Below are 19,296 nucleotides of genomic sequence, written 5' to 3' on the forward strand. Positions count from 1 at the left end.
TGGTAAATGTGGGGCAGAGAACAGGAACTCAATTTCATTAGTCCAGGCCTTGAACTGGGGCACCCCGTTAGGTGGGCCTCTGTCCCACCTCCCACCTGCGGATTGTTTAGATGTCTCTTCTCTATACCGGGATTAATCCCCAACATTCAGCATAATGCCTTTCACAGCAAAAGATGGATCCGTGGCAGAGACAAACACAGGCCATCTCCTTTCTCTAGGGTTCTGGTGGCAGGCTCCATGATGTGGGAGGAGCATGGTCTTTACAACCTTGGGGACCCTGGCGAGGAGTCACTCCACCTCACTGCTCCGCCTCTGAGGGCGTGGCCTTACCCCAGACCAGTCCTGGGGAGAGGGCGGGACTAGCACGGGGAGGTGTCTGCCCCGCCCCCAGGGAGTCACGTAGCTCTGCGGCATCCGCCGCCTTATTTACTCCAGCTTGGCCTGAGCTCCTCCTGTCTGTTGCTAACCAGACCCGAAGTGAGCTGTCTGTACCTGTGGCTCTTGCTGCTGACTGGTCCAGGTAAGGGCACCAGGCAAAGCGGAGATGCTCAGCATCCCTGTTTCCGTTCCTTGGCTCTTCCCCTGCTGTCCTTGCTCTGCTCCCTGGGTCCCTGGTGTACCTTTTCAACCCTAGCCTCGCATCCTCTGCTTTCTGTGTGCTTGAAACCCCCATGGCTCAGGAAAACCTTGCTTCCCCGCTTCCTCCTAGCAACTCAGCTTTTCGAGTTCCAAGTCTTACTCAGCCTCCAGGACTTTTTCACTGGGCTAGCCTCTCCCACCCAGGGCATTTTAATCTCAGTTCATTTCTGCTCCTTCTAGGTGGTCCCCAGGTCTAGGCTACAGGCCCAGGAAGAGCATCAGGACTGGTTAGCCAGCATCACCATCACGGGTCCCACCTTCCAGGGCTCCTTCCTGCTTCTCTTGCCTCTCTTCCTCTTTTCCACACTCCACTCACTCAACCTTAATTCTTTGCCTCTGGATCCCCCACTAGGAGTTTGAGTTGTGGGGAATCAAGCCTCCCTATTTCCCGTGCCTCCTGGCACACTGGGGAATGCTTCTGGGTACTGGAGATGACCTGCTGGTGTCCCTTTCCTGTCCTCTCATGTAAACCTAGTTAGCCTGTTGGCCCTCGTTCCTCCCATACTTGCGGCCCTCTGGGGCCAGTCTCCAACACAGGCATAGGCAGTCAGGTTTTCAGTATGGAAGAGAAGAGGTAATGGAAGACTGGGGCTGTTATCTGTACCGCTGCGACTCCATGACCTGTCCCCTGCCTTCCTCTAGATGTGGGGAAGGATGATGTGGATTAAATGTCTCAGTCACAAATCTTGGAGAAAAGTGGTCGTCCCCCCAGGGGGGGCCCTTTTGAAGAAAAGGAAAGGGAAGCAGAAAAAGGCAGGTCTTTTGTCTCCCTCAAGGGCCAGAGTCAGTGAAGGAAGAGTTGGCATTCTCAACCGGGCAGTGGTTTCCAGGAAGACCTATAGCTTCAGGGCTACCACCTCCCCGTCCCCCATCCTGCATCTCTCCTGGAGCTGGGAAGGGTGCCCATCAGGGACAAAAGGAGATGTGGGAACTAGGGCTCTAACCCTGTTAGCTGTCAAAGAGATTGGTGCCACTCTGATGCCCAGGACTCAGGCCAAGGGACTGCTGTTCAGCTTCCAGCCCTGTGCTGGGAAGGGCACTTAGTCTGTTTGGTCAGGAGAGGAAGCCGAGGAGTTAGTCGTTGGAGTCTAGCGTTTCTCTCTCGTCTCCATTCCAGACAGCTGTCGCCATGCCCCACTCATACCCAGCTCTTTCTGCTGAGCAGAAGAAGGAGCTGTCTGATATTGCCCTCCGGATCGTGGCCCCGGGCAAAGGCATTCTGGCTGCAGATGAGTCCGTAGGTAAGTGAGAGCCTGTGGGCAGGGTTGAGGAAAGGTTGCCAGCCAAAGAACAAGGCTGTCTTCCCTTTGCTTGCTTCTAGGCAGCATGGCCAAAAGGCTGAGCCAAATTGGGGTAGAGAATACTGAGGAGAATCGCCGGCTGTACCGCCAGGTCCTATTCAGCGCTGATGACCGTGTGAAAAAGTGTATCGGCGGCGTCATCTTCTTCCATGAGACACTCTATCAGAAAGATGATAATGGGGTCCCCTTTGTCCGGACCATCCAGGATAAGGGCATTCTTGTAGGCATCAAGGTATATAGCCCCTGGCCCTGCCTGGGAACTGGTGTATGTAGGAGGGGTGGCAAGGCCAGCCCTCGACTTCCGTTTTCTTTGCAGGTTGACAAGGGTGTAGTGCCTCTAGCTGGGACCGATGGGGAAACCACTACTCAAGGTATGTGGTGGGCAGGTGTGAAGTCCACAGAGGTTTGACATGGTTGACACTGGCAAGATGGGGGCAGGGTGATGAAGCTGGCACTGTGCTTCCAGGGCTGGATGGACTCTTGGAACGCTGTGCTCAGTATAAGAAGGATGGTGCCGATTTTGCCAAATGGCGCTGTGTCCTGAAGATCAGTGATCGCACACCCTCAGCACTGGCCATTCTGGAGAATGCCAACGTGCTGGCCCGCTATGCCAGCATCTGCCAGCAGGTGTGGGCTGGGGTTTGGGTGGGTGGACGAATGCCCCATGCCTGGCGGAGGTATGCTTTCATGGCTTTCTCCCGTCCCATCTTCTGCTTCTCCCAACTAACCCTGCTCTTGCTTGCAGAATGGCATCGTGCCTATTGTGGAGCCTGAGATCCTGCCTGACGGAGACCATGACCTCAAACGTTGCCAGTATGTTACAGAGAAGGTAATGCTCAGCTGAGCTCAGACATGTCAGGGACAGCCATCAGGGGTGCCTGGACCCCGTTCCTGCATCTTAGATCCAGGCACACTCTCACTTAGGGCTCTTTGCTGACTCCAAAACAGGCTTCAGAGAATGAGCCTGTACATGCTGTAACCACCCACCCCTGGATGGGGAGAGCATAGCAGACTGAACAGTGGTCCCAGCCCTACATAAACCTCCTCTGATTCCCAGGTCCTGGCTGCTGTGTACAAGGCCCTCAGTGATCATCATGTATACCTGGAAGGGACTCTGCTCAAGCCCAACATGGTGACCCCTGGCCATGCCTGTCCCATCAAGTATAGCCCAGAAGAGATCGCCATGGCTACCGTCACTGCCCTGCGTCGGACTGTGCCCCCAGCTGTCCCAGGTACAGAATTGCTATTACTCCAGGTCCGACTTCAGGTTTTTCTGTGGCACAGGGATCCTTTACCCTGGAAAAAGTGTAGGATGATCAGTCAGTGTGTCTTCTCCCTCTACAGGAGTGACTTTCCTGTCCGGGGGTCAGAGCGAAGAGGAGGCGTCCCTCAACCTCAATGCCATCAATCGCTGCCCGCTTCCCCGGCCCTGGGCCCTCACCTTCTCCTATGGACGTGCCCTGCAGGCATCGGCACTCAATGCCTGGAGAGGACAAAGGGACAATGCGGGGGCTGCTACTGAGGAGTTTATCAAACGGGCAGAGGTAGGGAGCTAGAGGTGACGACTGGGGAGCAGTGTAGCACCCGGAGGTCCCAAACTGGGCAGGGTTCCACACCTGTGGTCTGGCTCAGCCTGCTCACCTGTCCCCCGTTCTCTTTTGCAGATGAACGGGCTGGCGGCCCAGGGCAGATACGAAGGCAGTGGAGATGGTGGAGCGGCAGCCCAGTCCCTCTACGTCGCCAACCACGCCTACTGAGGCGCGCCTGCCCAGCCCACAGCCCTTGGCCTAGTCACGCGCACCCTGTAGTCACAGCCAGGGCCCAACAGCCACGCAGAGCAGAGAAGTCTTCATCCAGCACCAACTCATCTTTTCCTCTCCTCTCTTTCTGTCTCGCATTGATGCACCCGAAACCATGGAATGGGAGGGCAGGGAGGCCCCCCAAGTCTGGGGGCAGGGGGACTTTTCTAGAAGTCAGAACAGAACGTGTGGGTCTTTCCCCTGGCTCCCTCAGTCCTTACAGTTTTCCCATGATGGTGTAGCTTGCCCTTAGGCTCTCTCTTGGGATCAGGGGGAAGTGCACCAGCCCTGACTCATACCCCGAGTACACAGCAAATAAATGGGAGCAAAACACACCTCTCTGTCTGTTGCACACATCGAAGTCCTGTCTCCCTGTGTGTGATCGGCCAATCCTATCTCAGTGCCCTCTGACTATGGTGGTGGAGCGGTGAGATCTGAGTTTTACTCGGCTCACGTGGTTCACCATCCCCGGTTCAGGCTCCTACCTGCTGATCTCTAAAGCTGGAGTGGAGCTGTAAGAGGGTGTAATGGGGGCGACAAGTCTTCCAGGGACTGCCACATCAAAGGCACCGGACTGCAGTTCCAGCACGACGAGCAACAGAAGCAGATACCCCCTGAAACAGATTTTGGGCAGGACTCAAAGCAGGGAGTCAGCCAGATGAGCAGGGATGAGAGTGGGCCAGTTCTCTCTCATTTCAGCATTGCTGATTCCTGCTGGGGCCCGACACATTTAGGGAGAAATGTGCACTTGGGCGCTTTCCAATAAGAAAACCTTCCAAGACCCTGGGCTGCCAGAGCTTGCCAAGGGTGATCGCCCACTTCCATGTAGAGAAGGGATTCATTTGAGAATCTGGGCAACGTTGGAACTGGTAGGGCTTTGTGCTGAATGCTGATCTCTGGGCTAGAGTGTGAGGTAGGGTGACACTAGACTGGCTGTGTCCTGTGAACTGGAGAAATCATTGCTGCTCTGCTCTGTGTGGCCTGACCTTATAACAAAAGAACAGCTAACTCGGCAGTTTCTGTGATTCTGCCAGGCGATGTTCCTCTACCGCTATGATCTGTATTAAGACAGCTCTGTAAAGCAGTGAATAGTCTTTCTCATAGGCAGAAGCCGGCTCAGAGAGCTGCTGTTCAGGTAATAAATGAAGCCAGGATGTGAACTGGAGTCATTAGAATATAGAATCTACGTTAAAGACATTTCAATGAAGCATCCTGACTTTTCCAAATTGGAACCGATTTTTAAATTCTAGAAGCTGGATGTGGTGACCTGTGCCTATAGTCTCAGCTACTTGGGATGCTGAGACACTGGGGACAGGATCACTTTGTCCTTTTGGGTCATGTAGGGAAATCTGTCTCAAAACTAACTAAATCAGTTAAAATTAATCCCAGAGTAGCCAATCATGCTAAAAAGTTACGGTTTTGTCAGTTCCGTCTTTAAGCTTTGAAGAGCTGGTGTCCTGAAGAGAGGCCCTATGCTAGGGATGACATTAGAAAGCTTTTCGGGAGTCAAGCTCTTGATAAGCTTGGCTTCACTGAAATAAATATTCTCCTTCCGCTGGGGGGGGGGGGTGGTGGTGCGGGGGTGCGGTGCATGCTCGTAATCCCCTGCACTGGAGAGGCTGAGGCAGGGGGCTTGCCCAGAGTCGGAGGGCCAGCCTGGGCTACTTAGCGAGCAAGTCTTGCCTTCTCTCTGAGCTGGCGCTGTGGAGCTACGCAGTGCCGGGCGCGTTCCCGGGAAAGCGAGGTTCAGATCAAGCGTCCTGCCCGGCGGATACCCGCTCACGGGCTCTGCCTGCGCACTCGTGTGCGTCTGCAGTGTCGCTCGCAATTGGCAGCGGTCGGGCACCGTGGTCCCGCCCCTTCATGCTGAGGTTTCCTATTGGAGGAAACTCACGAGGCCCCGCCCCTCGGCGACCTGGGCAGCCGGAAGCGAGTATGGCGGCCGCGGGGGCCGCGGCTACGGACCTAGGTGCGGTGGGTTTCGGGTGGAGGGCGCGGCGGGGAGGTCTCGCGGGCGGAATGTCTGGGTGGGGCGCGAGAAGCCAGACAGGTCCCTCCAGGCTGGGTTCGGGGGCACGCCACGCGGGAGCGGCTCGCACGGAGAGTCCCGGCAGCTCGCACTTGTCTGCGATCGCCGTGTGGCGGGCACGCACCCTGGTTCCCGAGCCTCAGTCCGCCCCTTGTGCCCTCAGAGGTGGTCCGGGGCAAGCGCTCCGCGCTGTTCTTCGCCGCGGTGGCCATCCTGCTGGGACTGCCGCTCTGGTGGAAGACCACGGAGACCTACCGAGCCCCGTTGCCTTACTCCGAGATCAGTGGGCTGAATGCCCTGCAGGTGAGACTTGAGTGAGGAAGACGAGGGTGGTGGGGGGCCGCCCACCGCAAGGTGCAGACGTCGCTCAAGGCCCCCCAATGCCCTCCTCCGCGCAGCTCCGGCTCATGGTGCCAGTCACAGTTGTGTTTACTCGGGACTCTGTGCCCCTGGACGACCAGGAGAAGCTACCCTTCACCGTTGTGCATGAGAGAGAGATCCCTCTGAAATGTGAGTTCCCTTGAGAGAGGGTGTCAGGGCTGAGCCAGACCCAAATCTCAGAGCTGGATTCCATAGGAGGAGCGTGGGCGTGTTATAACTTACTTTAGAATGTTTTATTGCAGTGTGTGTGTGTGTGTGTGTGTGTGTGTGTGTGTGTGTAGGTCAGAGGACAATATGTGGAAGTCATTTCTCCTTCTACCTCATGGGTCCTGGGGAATCTAATTCAGGTCATCAGGCTTGGCAGCAAATACCTTTACTCACTGAGCCATCTCCCTGCCTTCGGCCCCCTAAAAGGTCTTTTTTGGAATGAACAACAGTGTGTTTATTTAGGAAGGGAGAGATAGCCTTAAGTTCAGTGTCGTCATGGTAATTTAATTCATAAGGTAAGTTCTGCTACCGTATCAGTAGCAGTTGATACCCGTCAGTGTATAGAGAAAGCAGGATGTACCTGGAAGAACCCTGAGTCTGGTTACACCGGCTCCTATCCAGACCCGTGTCATTCTAACCTCATGCATTTTGTTGTTAGGCACTTTGTTAGGTACCAAGAACTTGAGGATGAATAATAAATTGGTAATGTTTTCAAGACGTGTATCGTCACACCAGGGAGAAAGAAACAGGCAAAATGCTCCAAGGCTGGAGGTTTGGATTAGTGGTAGGGGCACAGGAGAGCCTGGATTCCCTCCTTACCCTGGATTCCCTCCTTACCCTGGATTCCCTCCTTACCCTGGATTCTCTCCTAACCTGCCGGAGAGGAAGGAAAGGTGGAGAGGGCTTTGATGGATAGCCTTTTTTTTTTTTTTTCCTTGAGAGACAGGTTTCTCTGTGCAGCACTGGCTGTTCTAGAACTCACCCAGTAGACCAGGCTGGCCTCGAACTCACAGAGATCGCCTGCCTCTGCCTCCCGAGTGCTGGGATCAAAGGCGTGCGCCACCACTGCCTGGCTTGAAGTTAGATTTTTAGGAACTGGACATATAGGGGTCAGATTAAATGGGCAGAGTGGAGAGCCTTCCAGACAGAAGGAATACTGTGAAGGGATAGGAAGATAACTGGTATCAGTCACGCTGTCTGCCAGAAGCCAGGCAGCTGCACAATTTGCCTCATTTAATCCCAGCAGAATGATTCTCATTTTATAAATGAAGAAACCAGGATTTATAGGATTTGTCTTGCTCCAAATCACACAGCTAGTAAACGTGAACTGGGATTAAATCCAGGTCTGATGGTTAGTGACACTCTTCCTGTCTTTCTCATGGAGGTATGAATGACTGAGTTGAGTAATCTGAACAGTTTTGCCTTGCTGAAATTCCAAGTAAAATATCAGGCATGGCTGGAGATACAGGCTGAACAGAGACCTTGAAGTACTGAGAGGCATGCACCACCACACGCGGCTGCAGGTTCAGTCTGTTAGGCAGAAGTCTTTACAGGAGCTGACAAGATGGCTCAGTGGGAAAAGGCACTGGTCACCAAGTCTGGTGATGTGAGTTTGATACCCTGAATCCACATGGTGGAGGTCAGAAGACAGCCTGCTGTTATCAGTTCTCTTCTGTCACCGAGTGGGACTCTGGGCTTGAACTGGGATTGTCAGTCCCTGCAATAGGTGCTTCTACCTGCAGAGACATCTTCCCCAAAGACAGGCTGGCCTTGAACTCCTGACCCTCCCAAATACTGAGATTACAGGTGCATGCCAGATCTCTGGAGGCAGAGCTAGGTGGATCTCTGAGTTCCAGGCCAACCTGGTCTACATTGCAAGTTTCAGGCTAGGCCAGGGCTCATAGTGAAACCTTGTCTCAACATAAAATGAAATGAAATGAGACATTAAAGACATCTAAATTACCTTAGTGTTCATTAAATCTCCATGCTTCACTCACATAGTCCTATCCATTGTCCTATATTTAATGCCTTTACAAAAGTTATTTATAATTTTATTTTTTTCCTTCTAGTTCATTCCTGTTTATTGAGACAGGGTGTCCTTGTCTATCTCTAGCTGGCCTCAGACTTGTGGCCATTCTCCAGCCTCAGCCTCTTGAATTCAGGGATTACAAATATGTCTGCTGTTGGTGGCTTTAGTTCCTCTGTCATATTGAGTAACTCAGATGCCATTACTTGTACAGCTGCTGGTTCGTGGATCATTTTGTGTGTGGTCATTCTGCTGAGCTGTTCCTAGCTCTAGTGGCTTTCAGATGGTTCTCTAAACACACACACACACACACACACACACAAATAAAAAAACCAAAAAAAAAAACTTAAACATTTTTTAGATTTTACTTATTTTTATTTTATTTGTATGTATGAGTATTTACCTGACAGTAGTCTGTGTACCATGTGTATTCAGAGAACAGAAGAGGGAATCGTTCCCTGCAACTGGAGTACACACAGTGTGGGTGCTGACAGCTGAACCCTGGTTCTCTAGAAGCTGAGCCATCTCTCTAGCCACTGGCCATTTTTGTGTGTGTGAAAAATAATTATAGCACTTCAAAAATAGCTATTTTGTTTCTTTTAATGTGTGTGTACGTACGTATGTGCGTGCGTGCGTGCGTGCGTGCGTGCGTGCGTGTGTGTTTGGCATGTGCATGCTTGTGTGTATGTGAGCATGTGAGCATGGATGTACATACATACAGGGAAACCTAAGGCCAGTGTCCGGTGTCTTCCTCTGTTGTTTCCCACCTTCGTTTTTTGAAGAAGCATTACTCACTGAACCTTGAGTTATCTTAGAATCCCTAAATCTCCAAGCGTTGCTCAGCAGACCTCTCCACATTGCCAGACCAGATGCTTTTACCAAGGTCCTTTATCATTTTACTTCTGTCTTCTAGTTGACTTTGTTTTTGTGTTTCTTGAGATAGTATCTCTCTGTGCAGCCCCATTTCAGCCTGGTTGGCTGGCCAGGAGTCCCCAGGACCTGCCCGTCCCCGCTCACCAGTACTAAAGTTGCAGGCATGTGCTCCACACCCGGCTTTTATGTAGAAACTGGGGGTGTGAGCTCAGATCTCATGCTTGTGCATCACACTCTTATGCTTGTGCAACACACTTCTTATGCTTGTGCAGCACACTCTTCTTTTGCTTGTGCAGCATACTCTTCATGCTTGTGTAACACACTCTTATGCTTGTGCAACACACTTATGCTTGTGCAACACAATCTTTTTGTTTGTTTGAAGACAAGGTTTCACTGTGTTTGTACCCCTGGCTGTATTGGAACTCTCTGTGTGGACCAGGCTGGCCTGGAACTCGCAGAGATCCGCCTGCCTCTGCCTCCCGAATGCTGGGATTAAAGGTGTGCGCCACCACCGCCCGGCTTGTACAGCACATTCTCTATGCTTGTGCAGCACACTCTTTATCCACTGAATCATCTCTGCAGTCCTCTTCTGAATTTTTTAGGATTCATTTTCCTTTCTTATTACACTGGTCAGGACCGTCACAAAGGACAGTGCTGAGGAGTAGCCCTGAGCGACGGAGGAGACGGCAGGCCTCCTTGCTTTAGCACTAACTTCCTGCGTTGTACCAGGGCTTTGGTTTTCATCAGGCTTATCGACTGGTTACCGTATGGTTTCTCTCCTCTCTCCAATCAATACAATGTACATTGAATCAACTCCCCCAGTGTGGAGATTTCTGGCAAGAGGACCAGTGAGCTCACAGTCAGAGGCAAGAGCTGGGGCAAAAGGGTGACGTGAACGTCATGTGTCTGCTGTCATCTTTGCAGAAATGATTGGAGTGATTGTCGCTGCTTGGTACATGTACATTTTCTTTCTCTGAAGAGCCATCCTGATGTCGTTAATGCTGGAGGTGCCCAGCTGGGCAGGTAGCTGAGGTCTAATGTCCTTCACGTGTTCTTCATTCCAGACAAAATGAAAATCAAGTGCCGATTCCAGAAGGCCTACCGGAGAGCTCTGGACCACGAGGAGGAGGCACTGTCGCTGGGCAGTGTGTATGGTATGACAGCTTTGATGAGTTGTTCTCTTTTTCCTTCTGCTCTCCTGCGCTGCCTAGCCTTATGTCAACACGACACAAGATAGAGTTACCTTAAAGTAGGGAATCTCAGTTGAGAAAACGCCTCCATAAAATCCAGCTGTAGGGCACTTTCTTACTTAGTGATTGATGGGGAGGGCCCAGCCCATTGTGGGTGGTGCTAGCCCTGGGCCAGTGATCCTGGGTCTATAAGAAAGCAGGCTGAGCCAGCCGTGATGAGCAAGCCAGTAAGCAGCCCTCCTCCAAGGCCTCTGCATCGGCTCCTGTCTCCAGGTTCCTGCCCTGGAAGAATAAGCTGAACCAAACCCTCTCCTCCTCCGGTTGCTTTGGTCATGGAGTTCCATCACAGCAGTAGTGACCCTGACTAGGACATCTAAGTGTGATGTCCATGCTGTGTCTTCACTTCCCAGGCTTCTCTGAGAAAGCTGGGAATGAGATGCCTTTGGGGTTCAGCCCGGTCCCTCTGTGGGCTGAAAGCTGGACTGGGTGGCTCAAACACCCTGGGGTCCAGGGGAAGCTGTAATAATGTCACCTCTGACGGGTCACGACTGTTATCCCCAGAGGCAGAAGCCATGTTAGCTGAGCCGGAGAAGCAAGCAGAGGGCTCCCTGACTGTGTACATCATCTCCGAACACTCCTCCCTTCTTCCCCAGGTAGGCTGAGAAGAGCTGCTGAAGACCGGCCTTTTCTGTCGCTCATCCTCTCCCAGGCCACCTTCTTGTAGGGCTGCTGCTGCCTGTAACTCTCACATGCTGTAGGAAGTTCCACAGTTTACAATAAACATGCTAGTGCGATATATTCACTTATATCAGTTTGGGTCTTTTTAAGCCCGAGACTGGTGTGTGGTTAAAGTGCTAGTGATTAATTTTTTTTTTTTTTTTTTTTTTTTTTTTTTTTATTGATAAAATCTCATGTAGCAGGGCCGGAGGGCTGACCTCAGTTTGTAGCCAAGGATGGCCTTGAATTTCCTGTCCTCTACCTACTTCCCAAGTGCTAGAATTAATTATAGGCATGCACCACTGTAGAGTGTAGAGTCCCAAGGCTTGAACCCAGGGCTTCCTGATACCTCCAGTTCAAATTTCTTTCTTTTTTGGAAACAGAGTCTCTGTGATGTAGCCCAGGCTATCCTGGAACTCATTCTGTGGACCAAGCTGACTTACTCACAAAGGGGGCGGGGGTTGTGTGGCAGGAGGAAGTGCCTTTCTGCTTTCTCCTCACTGGGCCGTGGTCTTCCATCCCTCTGTACCCTGCACAGGACATGATGAGCTACATTGGACCCGAGAGGACAGCGGTTGTACGGGGGATAATGCACCGGGAAGCCTTCAACATCATTGGCCGCCGCATAATCCAAGTCGCCCAGGCCATGTCTTTGACAGAGGATGTGCTCGCCGCTGCTCTGGCCGACCACCTCCCCGAGGACAAGTGGAGCTCTGATAAGAGGAGGCCTCTCAAGTCCAGCTTGGGTAGGGCTCTGGGCTTCGTTACAGACAGGGAGAAGAAACAGTCAGGTGGATGGAACAGCGGGAAACCTGTGCAAGCTGCTTATGTCTGTCTTTTCTGGGCCCCATTTTCAAAAAGATTTTTTAGATTTATTTATTTTATGTCAATGAGTGTTTTGTCTGCATGTATATATGTTATGGTGTGGACGCTTGGAGGTCAGAGAGGGTGTCAGATCCTCTGGAACTGGAGGTAAGATGGTTGTGAGCCACCCTGTGGGTGCTAGGAATTGAACCTGGGTCCTCTGCAAGAGCAATGGTACTTTAAAGCTCTGAGCCCTTGCTCCAGTTTTTTCTTTTCTTTCTTAAGATTTATTTATTTATTGTGTATACAGTGTTTCTGTCTGCATGTATGCCTGCAGGCCAGAAGAGGGCATCAGATCTCATTACAGATGGGTATCAGCTGCTATGTGGTTGCTGGGAATTGAACTCAGGACCTCTGGAAGAGCAGCCAGTGCTCTTAACCTCTGAGCCATCTCTCCAGCCCCTTTTTCTTTTTCTTTCTTTTTTTTTTGGAAACAGCTCTAGCTGTCCTGGAACTCACTCTGTAGACCAGGCTGTCCTCACACTTAGGGAAATCCTCCTGCCTCTGCTTCTTCCTTTGTAGTGCTGTGATTAAAGGCAGGAGCCACCATGTTTGGCTTCTCCATTTCTTTTTTTCTTTTTTTTTTTCTTCTTCCGAGACAGGGTCTCTCTGTGTAGTCCTGGCTGTCTTGAAACTCTCTGTAGACCAGGCTGGCTTTGAACTCACAGAGATCCTCCTGTCTCTGCCTCTCGAATGCTGGGACTAAAGGTGTGCGCTACTACTACCCAGCCCATTTTTTTCCTTAAAGCACTCGGTAGTGTTCCTTACCTCACCTCTGTCCTCTCTGGTTCTTCCTGGCACCCTTTCCCATCCAGATGAGGTGGGCTAGAGGCTGCCTCCTTTTCCTTGGTGTCCTCTGAATTCCACGACTCCTCTTTCTGTAGGCTACGAGATCACTTTCAGCTTACTCAACCCAGACCCCAAGTCCCATGATGTCCACTGGGACATCGAGGGGGCTGTCCAGCGCTATGTGCAGCCTTTCCTGAGTGCCCTCCGCGCTGCTGGCAATTTCTCTGTGGACTCTCAGGTAAGACCCGGAGTGAGTTCAGGAATTTCTTTCAAAGTCTGTGTACATTTAGTGTTTACATGGGCATCTGCTCTTCCATCTCTTATGGCATGCTGGTTTGCTATGTGCAGGGCAGTGTCATGTGAGCAGGTGCAGGTGTGTAGCTTGTGGGCATCACTGTGTGTGTGTGTGTGTGTGTGTGTGTGTGTGTGTGTGTGTGTGTGTGCGCGCGCGCCTGTTTGATCTCCATCGGCCCATTGATCCCTTGAGGGCAGGTGCGGGTGTCCTTTCTTCCTTGGTGTCTGGTTCAAGCAGTCCTGTCAGAGCGGCTTAACAAAGCAGCTTCCTTAGGACTCTGGAACTTCTTCAGCAGTTGCACCCAGATAGGAAAGCCGTCAGCCGCTCTTCAGGAATTTATTTAAAAAAGCTTTCTGAAATATGTGCACACTGTAACAATAAAGCCATAAAGAATGCTGCCTGCTTTCTGTATCACATCCTGTCCTTGTAGGGGAAATGTAGGGGGACTGTTTATCAAGTCCTGCTAGTAGGAGTGGTTATCTCGGAATAGCATGCTTGATTGGTCTTGTGAACCAATGCTTTTTCTTTTTTCTTTCTTTCTTTTTTTTTTTTTTAATGCTTTTTCTTCATTTTCCTTTTTGGCTGTTTGGAAACCTAGTAAAATATGTGGTTTTCTAAGTATGTGTTTAGTATGTTCACTTTATCTTGGTTTTGTTATTTTCTTCCATACACCTATTTTCTCTGAGCCCTGACTTGGTCTTGTGTATTCTGCCTTGTCCTGAATGTATTTTTACAAGTTACTTCAACCCTTTTCTTAGAGAAAGTAGACTCTACATTCATGAACAGAGAAGAGAAATGGCCTGTTCTGTCTTTTCACCACAGATCCTTTATTATGCCATGCTGGGAGTGAACCCCCGCTTTGACCCAGCCTCATCTAGCTACTACTTAGCCATGCACAGCCTCCCCCACGTCATCAACCCGGTGGAGTCCCGGCTGGGTGAGTTGCCTGGCTTTCTGCCAGGCCACGGAGAACACTGTAGGCATGGCCTGGGGTTGGAGGTGGGCTGTGTGTTTGGATGGCTTCTGGGTCGAATTGGTCTTTTTTGGATTGGGAAGATTTAGTCTCTGTCTAACTGTCTGTCTGTCTCAGTCTCTCTGTCTGTCTCTCTCTGTGTCTTTGTCTGTCTCTGTCTCTGTCTCTGTCTCTCTCTCACATCCTCTCATCTTTCCCTTTCATTGTTTGAGGCAGAGTTCATGTACCTCAGAAAGGTAGAAGTCTTGGTTTTGTTTTGTTGAGACAGGGTCTTATCCTAGGCTGGCTTCATGCTCACTGTGTAGCCAAGAGAGCCGTGAACTCCTAACCCTCCTGCTTCCACCTCCCCAAGTGCTGAGATTATAGGCATGTGCCACCATACCCAGCTTTTAAAAAGAACAATACTAATTTTTCTTCTCTCAGTTCTGGGGATTGAACTCAGGGGTCTTGTGTTTACCAGGCACGTGCTCTACAATTGAGCTGCATCTCCAGCCTTTGAAAGCAGAATTTGGGGTTTCTTTTCTTTTTTTAAAATGATTTATTTATTTTTATTTCATGTGCATTGGTGTTTTGCCTGCATGCATGTCTGTATGAGGGTGTCAGACCCCTTGGAACTGGTGTTACGGACAGTTGTGAGCTGCCAGGTGGGTGCTGGGAACTAAATCAGGTCCTCTGGAAGAACAGCCAGTACTCTTAACCACTGAGACACCTCTCCAGTGCCTTGATTTTTCTTGTAACATTTCTTTCTGTATTTTGTGGCTGTTGAGGGGTCTGTTGTGATATGCATGTGGAGGTCAGAGTACGCTTGTGAGAGCTCATCTTCTTTCCATTATGTAGGTCCCGGGGATTAGATTCAGGTCACCAGATATGGTGGCAAGCACCTTTACCCACCGGGCCATCTCACCAGCCCAAAGCAGAATTTGAATGCACAGTTGTGTTCGTTGAATTAGGGGAACCTTGAAGCTAGGATTGTAATCCTTTGTCTGGAGGGAAGGAGCCCTAGGGAGTGCGGTGAGAACTAATACAGGCAGACCAGAGTTAAGTGCATTGTTAAGTATGGACAAGGATTTCAAGAGGGCTGGCACGTGTCCTCTGCAAATTCCTCTTTCCTTCGTTACTTCGTGCATTCTACAACATTAGCAAAGGACGCTCTGTGGCAGTGTGAAGACGGAGGCAGAAAGGCTGTTAGGGCAGAGGGAACAAAGGGAAGTAAGAGCAGAGAGACTAAGGGAGCTTGGGGTAGTTTAGGAAGCTGAAATGGAAGTGGAGACCACAGATGAGGCCGGGAAGGCTGGCGCCCGACCATTAAGACTGTGCTGAGGAATCTGAGCTTTAGCCTGCTGTGAAGGTCTTTGAGGGACAGCAGAGAGCTGCCAGGAGACCAGCCTAGAACCAGGTAGGGTTGAGGTTCTTCTTTGCAGAGTCCAAGTGAGCTATCGTAGACAGTGGAGGGTGGGCTCTCAGAGGGCAGAAAACCAGGGACATTTGGGGGTCAAGGACTCTGTCCCATCCACGTGGTACAGGTAGAAGAGTTGGGAGGAGTCGAGAGTGCCCTAGTGAGTGTCATTTGGGGGAACCTAGTCCTACCAGGCAGGGAGAGGCGGACCCTGGGACTCCGATCCAGGAGTCACGCGTCTGGGTGTCCTAACGCCTCTGTCTGTACCCCAGGATCCAGCGCTGCCTCCCTGTACCCTGTGCTCAACTTCCTACTCTACGTGCCTGAGCTCGCCCACTCCCCTCTGTACATTCAGGACAAGGACGGGGCTCCGGTGGCCACCAATGCCTTCCACAGTCCCCGCTGGGGTGGCATTATGGTAAGAATCACCCTGTTCAGACCCCAGAGTCCACATTTTCTTTCCAGAGAACTCCCATCAGCCTGTCTCTGGGGCAGTGGGTGGGCCCCTGGGGGGAGGAGCGTGTGCCAGCGAGGTGTGCCAGCGAGGTGACAGGGCCGTGCCTGAGCCCCTCCTCTGCCAGCCCGGCTGTTTCTTTGGTCAGTGCTTTTTGTACTCACCGGTTTGCGCTGGAGGCTAGTCTGTGTCCATCTTAGCTCTTGGCTTCCGTGGGGAGTCTTGCAGTGGTGAGACCCTCCTCTCCTCTGTCCTCTGGTCCAAGATAACTGTTTTGAATCTCACAGGACCTTTGAGGGGTCGATTAGAATAATGTACTTGACGCTTCTTTAGTACTTAAGTACATGGATACTCAATTTTTTGTTTTTTTAAAGTAGGGGAGAGGGTTGCTGTGCCCCTGAGAGGTATAGCCTGTGGATACCAGAAGCCATATCTTCCTTTTCTTTTAATGGCCTCTGACTACTAAGCAGAAATGTGCACGGTCCTGTGTGGTATTAAGGTAATTTCATCCCCCATTTTCAGATATACAACGTCGATCCCCAAATCTATAATGCCTCCGATCTGCCAGTGAGAGTTGAGGTGGACATGGTGCAGGTGATGCAGGTGTTCCTGGCTCAGCTGAGGTGAGGCCCGCCCTGCGTGATCCCTTCAGGGCTGTGCCCACCGACCCTGTGGATATAGGCGGGTGGCAGAGCAGAATGCGCTCTCACCTGGTGGAGGGCTGTGGAGGGCTGTGGCTGTGCCTAGAGCCCCAGCGAGACCAGGGAAAGTTTCCAGATGGTCCTTCTCCTAAGGAGGACAAGCAGCTGGCAAACCTTGCCCTCAGAAAAATAGAAGCCAGCTTTCCAGCTGTGATTAGGGGTGCGTAAGAAAGCAACTGTTGCTGGGGCATGGTGGTGGTGCACGCCTTTAATCCCAGCACCCGGGAGGCAGAGGCAGGCGGATCTCTGTGAGTTCGAGGCCAGCCTGGTCTACAGACTGAGTTCCAGGACAGCCAGGACTGTTACACAGAGAAATCCTGTCTCGAGGGGAAAAAAAGAAAGTACAAAGTAAGTGTTTTGTTTTTGTTTTCTTTTGAGACAAGGTCTCATAATCTTTAAATTTTTTATTTAATTTTTACTTTATGTGTATGGATGTTTTGCCTGCATGTATGCCTCATGCCCACAGAGGCCAGAAGAGGGCACTGGATCTCCTGGAACTGGACTTACAAATGGTTGTAAGCCATCAGGTGGTACTGGAAATCAAACCCAGCTGCTCCTCTGGAAGAGCAGCCAGTGCTCTTAACCACTGAGCCATCTCTCCAGCCCCATGTTTTGTTTTTCTTTCTTTCTTTCTTTCTTTCTTTTTTTTTTTTTTTTTAAGAAAATAGCTACTTATGTTTTGCTAACCCATGAATTGAGGGCAGTCATCCGACGCTCTACATTGAAAATGCTGAAGTGGCTTCTGGGTAATTAGGACTGTATTCTGGTAATTAGCAGCACCTCAAGGCACACACATCTTGTCAAAGGTGGGCCTGCCATCCCTGTCCCACGGAGTCCATTTGCTCAGAGAAAGGGTACAGAGAGGGAACCAAACTAAGCTGGGGCTAAAGAATCGTTTAAACCATAACACAGTTTCCAGACAAGATCTTGGAACTTCAGTGTGGAAATGGAGATACTTGGTTGAGGCGGGGTTTGGAAATCTGGGTTGTCTGCTGCCGCTTCTCATTCCTCCACCTCTGTGGTCCTCCGTAAAACCGGTGCCTGGCTAGGACAGAGACGATGGGAATTTTAGCATCGGCCACCCCTGTGCACAGCAACTCTGGTCTCCCGGTACCATTTCCACAGGCTTCTCTTTGGGATCGCTCAGCCCCAGGTGCCTCCAAAATGCCTGCTTTCAGGACCAAAGAGTGAAGGGCTCATGACCTGGGAGCTGGACCGATTGCTCTGGGCTCGGTCGGTGGAGAACCTGGCCACAGCCACCACCACCCTCACCTCCCTGGCTCAGCTTCTGGGCAAGATCAGCAACATTGTCATCAAGGATGATGTGGCATCCGAGGTAAATGGGCCAGGAAGGGATGGGCCAGGGTGCCTGTGAGCATGCCATCCATAAATAAATACCTCAAGCTTCCTCTGGAAGCCATGCCAGCTCCCCAGTTGGAGTCTAGGTGGGAACAATTGGAAGTGTCAAGCTGACCCTCAGGAAATAAACAACAGCCCGTTTTGACTAACTTCCACATAGCTTGGGTGGACTCCAGGAAACTTCCCCTGGGAGACAGAGGGTGCTGAAAGGCCAGCACTCTTCCCCTGCCCCGTGCCTAGGACATACTGGTGACTGCCATCCCTTCACCTTCCTAGGTATATAGGGCTGTGGCTGCGGTCCAGAAGGCAGCGGAGGAGCTAGCCCTTGGCCACCTGTCAGCCGCCTTCGCGGCCAGCCAGGAAGCCGTGACATCTTCGGAGCGTGCCTTTTTTGATCCCTCGCTCCTCCACCTCTTGTATTTCCCCGATGACCAGAAGTTTGCTATCTATATCCCACTTTTCCTGCCTATGGCTGTGCCCATCCTCCTGTCTCTGGTCAAGATCTTTCTGGAAACTCACAAGTCCTGGAAAAAGCCTGAGAAGATAGACTGAGCCGGGTGGCATGTCAGAGGAAGCCTTCCTGTCTGGCCAAGCCGGGGTGTTGGGCTGAGAGGCCAAAGCGAGCGAGGTCCTGTGGTTTGTCTTCATTCTTTGTTGGCTCTCTACCATCCAGAGGATGCCACTCCACGGTGGGCTCACCTTCCTTTCCCTTCCCATCCCACTAATATGGTCCTCCACCACACCTAGCAGCCTAGGAGGACACATTTTCTGGATCTCCTCATCTGGCTTGAACTTAAAGGCCTTTGCCTGTCTACTCCTGGGCAGGGGTACCTTGTTCTCCCAGCCTGTCAGCACAGCATACTTCTGTACTGAGAGGTGGATTGAGGGGAAATCCTTGGGTTGAATTATAGCCCCCTCCTCTCCACTTCTAAGATCTTCTCCCTCCTTCCTCTCCTTCCTGACTGGTGTCACCCATTGGGTACAGCCTAGCCTGGTCTAGGAGGCAGCCGCTTAGGACCTGTTTCTGCCTGGTGGCTTAGGTTCCCCTCTGCCCTTCCAGAGAGGCAGTGTGGTACAGGAGGAAACGTTTCTGACTTGGAATCCAACAGGCCTGAGTCAGACCCCTGCTGCACTTACGGACTGGAGAGCTTCAGATAAGCTGCTCTTCTCTCTGAGCCTCAGGTTTTCATCTGGAAAGCACTGATGACGTCACTCTCAGAAGGGGGTTGGATTAAGTGTGATAAGTGTGTAAAAGTGTTCTGTATATCGGGCTCTTTAAAAATATATTAGGCTGTTAATAAACATTGGTTGAATATGAGTTGATACCACGTGTCTTAACTCACTCATGTGAGAAGTAGTCTGATCTGCTCTGAGCTCACAGGTCCTCCATGTCCCACCTGGTCATGTGTCTGCCCTCCCTGACCCATTGTCCTGTACAGTCTGGACGCCTGGGCTGTGGTGTCTGCCTAAAGCTGTGAATATCTGCTTCTGCTTTTTAGCAGGAATTCTAGGGGGATAGCTT

The 19,296-nt window shown here is 51.3% G+C and overlaps 2 protein-coding genes across 2 annotated transcripts; both read left to right on the top strand.

The window, feature by feature from the left end:
• The first annotated feature begins 383 nt into the window (after positions 1-383).
• Aldoc (aldolase, fructose-bisphosphate C) lies at positions 384-4,074 on the top strand. The gene is made up of 9 exons (XM_006977470.4): positions 384-520; positions 1,757-1,880; positions 1,961-2,172; positions 2,257-2,311; positions 2,407-2,567; positions 2,686-2,769; positions 2,998-3,172; positions 3,285-3,484; positions 3,605-4,074. The coding sequence occupies exons 2-9, from the start codon at positions 1,769-1,771 to the stop codon at positions 3,695-3,697; spliced, it is 1,092 nt and encodes a 363-aa protein (XP_006977532.1). The 5' UTR covers positions 384-520; positions 1,757-1,768; the 3' UTR covers positions 3,698-4,074.
• Positions 4,075-5,618: 1,544 nt separating this feature from the next.
• On the top strand, positions 5,619-19,092 carry Pigs (phosphatidylinositol glycan anchor biosynthesis class S). The gene is made up of 12 exons (XM_006977471.4): positions 5,619-5,708; positions 5,932-6,071; positions 6,167-6,278; positions 10,101-10,190; positions 10,788-10,879; positions 11,482-11,689; positions 12,692-12,834; positions 13,714-13,828; positions 15,533-15,678; positions 16,237-16,337; positions 17,541-17,751; positions 18,051-19,092. Exons 1-12 carry the CDS (start codon positions 5,675-5,677, stop codon positions 18,324-18,326), a joined length of 1,668 nt encoding a protein of 555 aa, XP_006977533.1. The 5' UTR covers positions 5,619-5,674; the 3' UTR covers positions 18,327-19,092.
• The last annotated feature ends 204 nt before the right edge of the window (positions 19,093-19,296 follow it).

The sequence above is a fragment of the Peromyscus maniculatus genome, chromosome 8 (genome assembly GCF_049852395.1).
Source record: "Peromyscus maniculatus bairdii isolate BWxNUB_F1_BW_parent chromosome 8, HU_Pman_BW_mat_3.1, whole genome shotgun sequence".
Taxonomy (NCBI): Eukaryota; Metazoa; Chordata; class Mammalia; order Rodentia; family Cricetidae; genus Peromyscus; species Peromyscus maniculatus.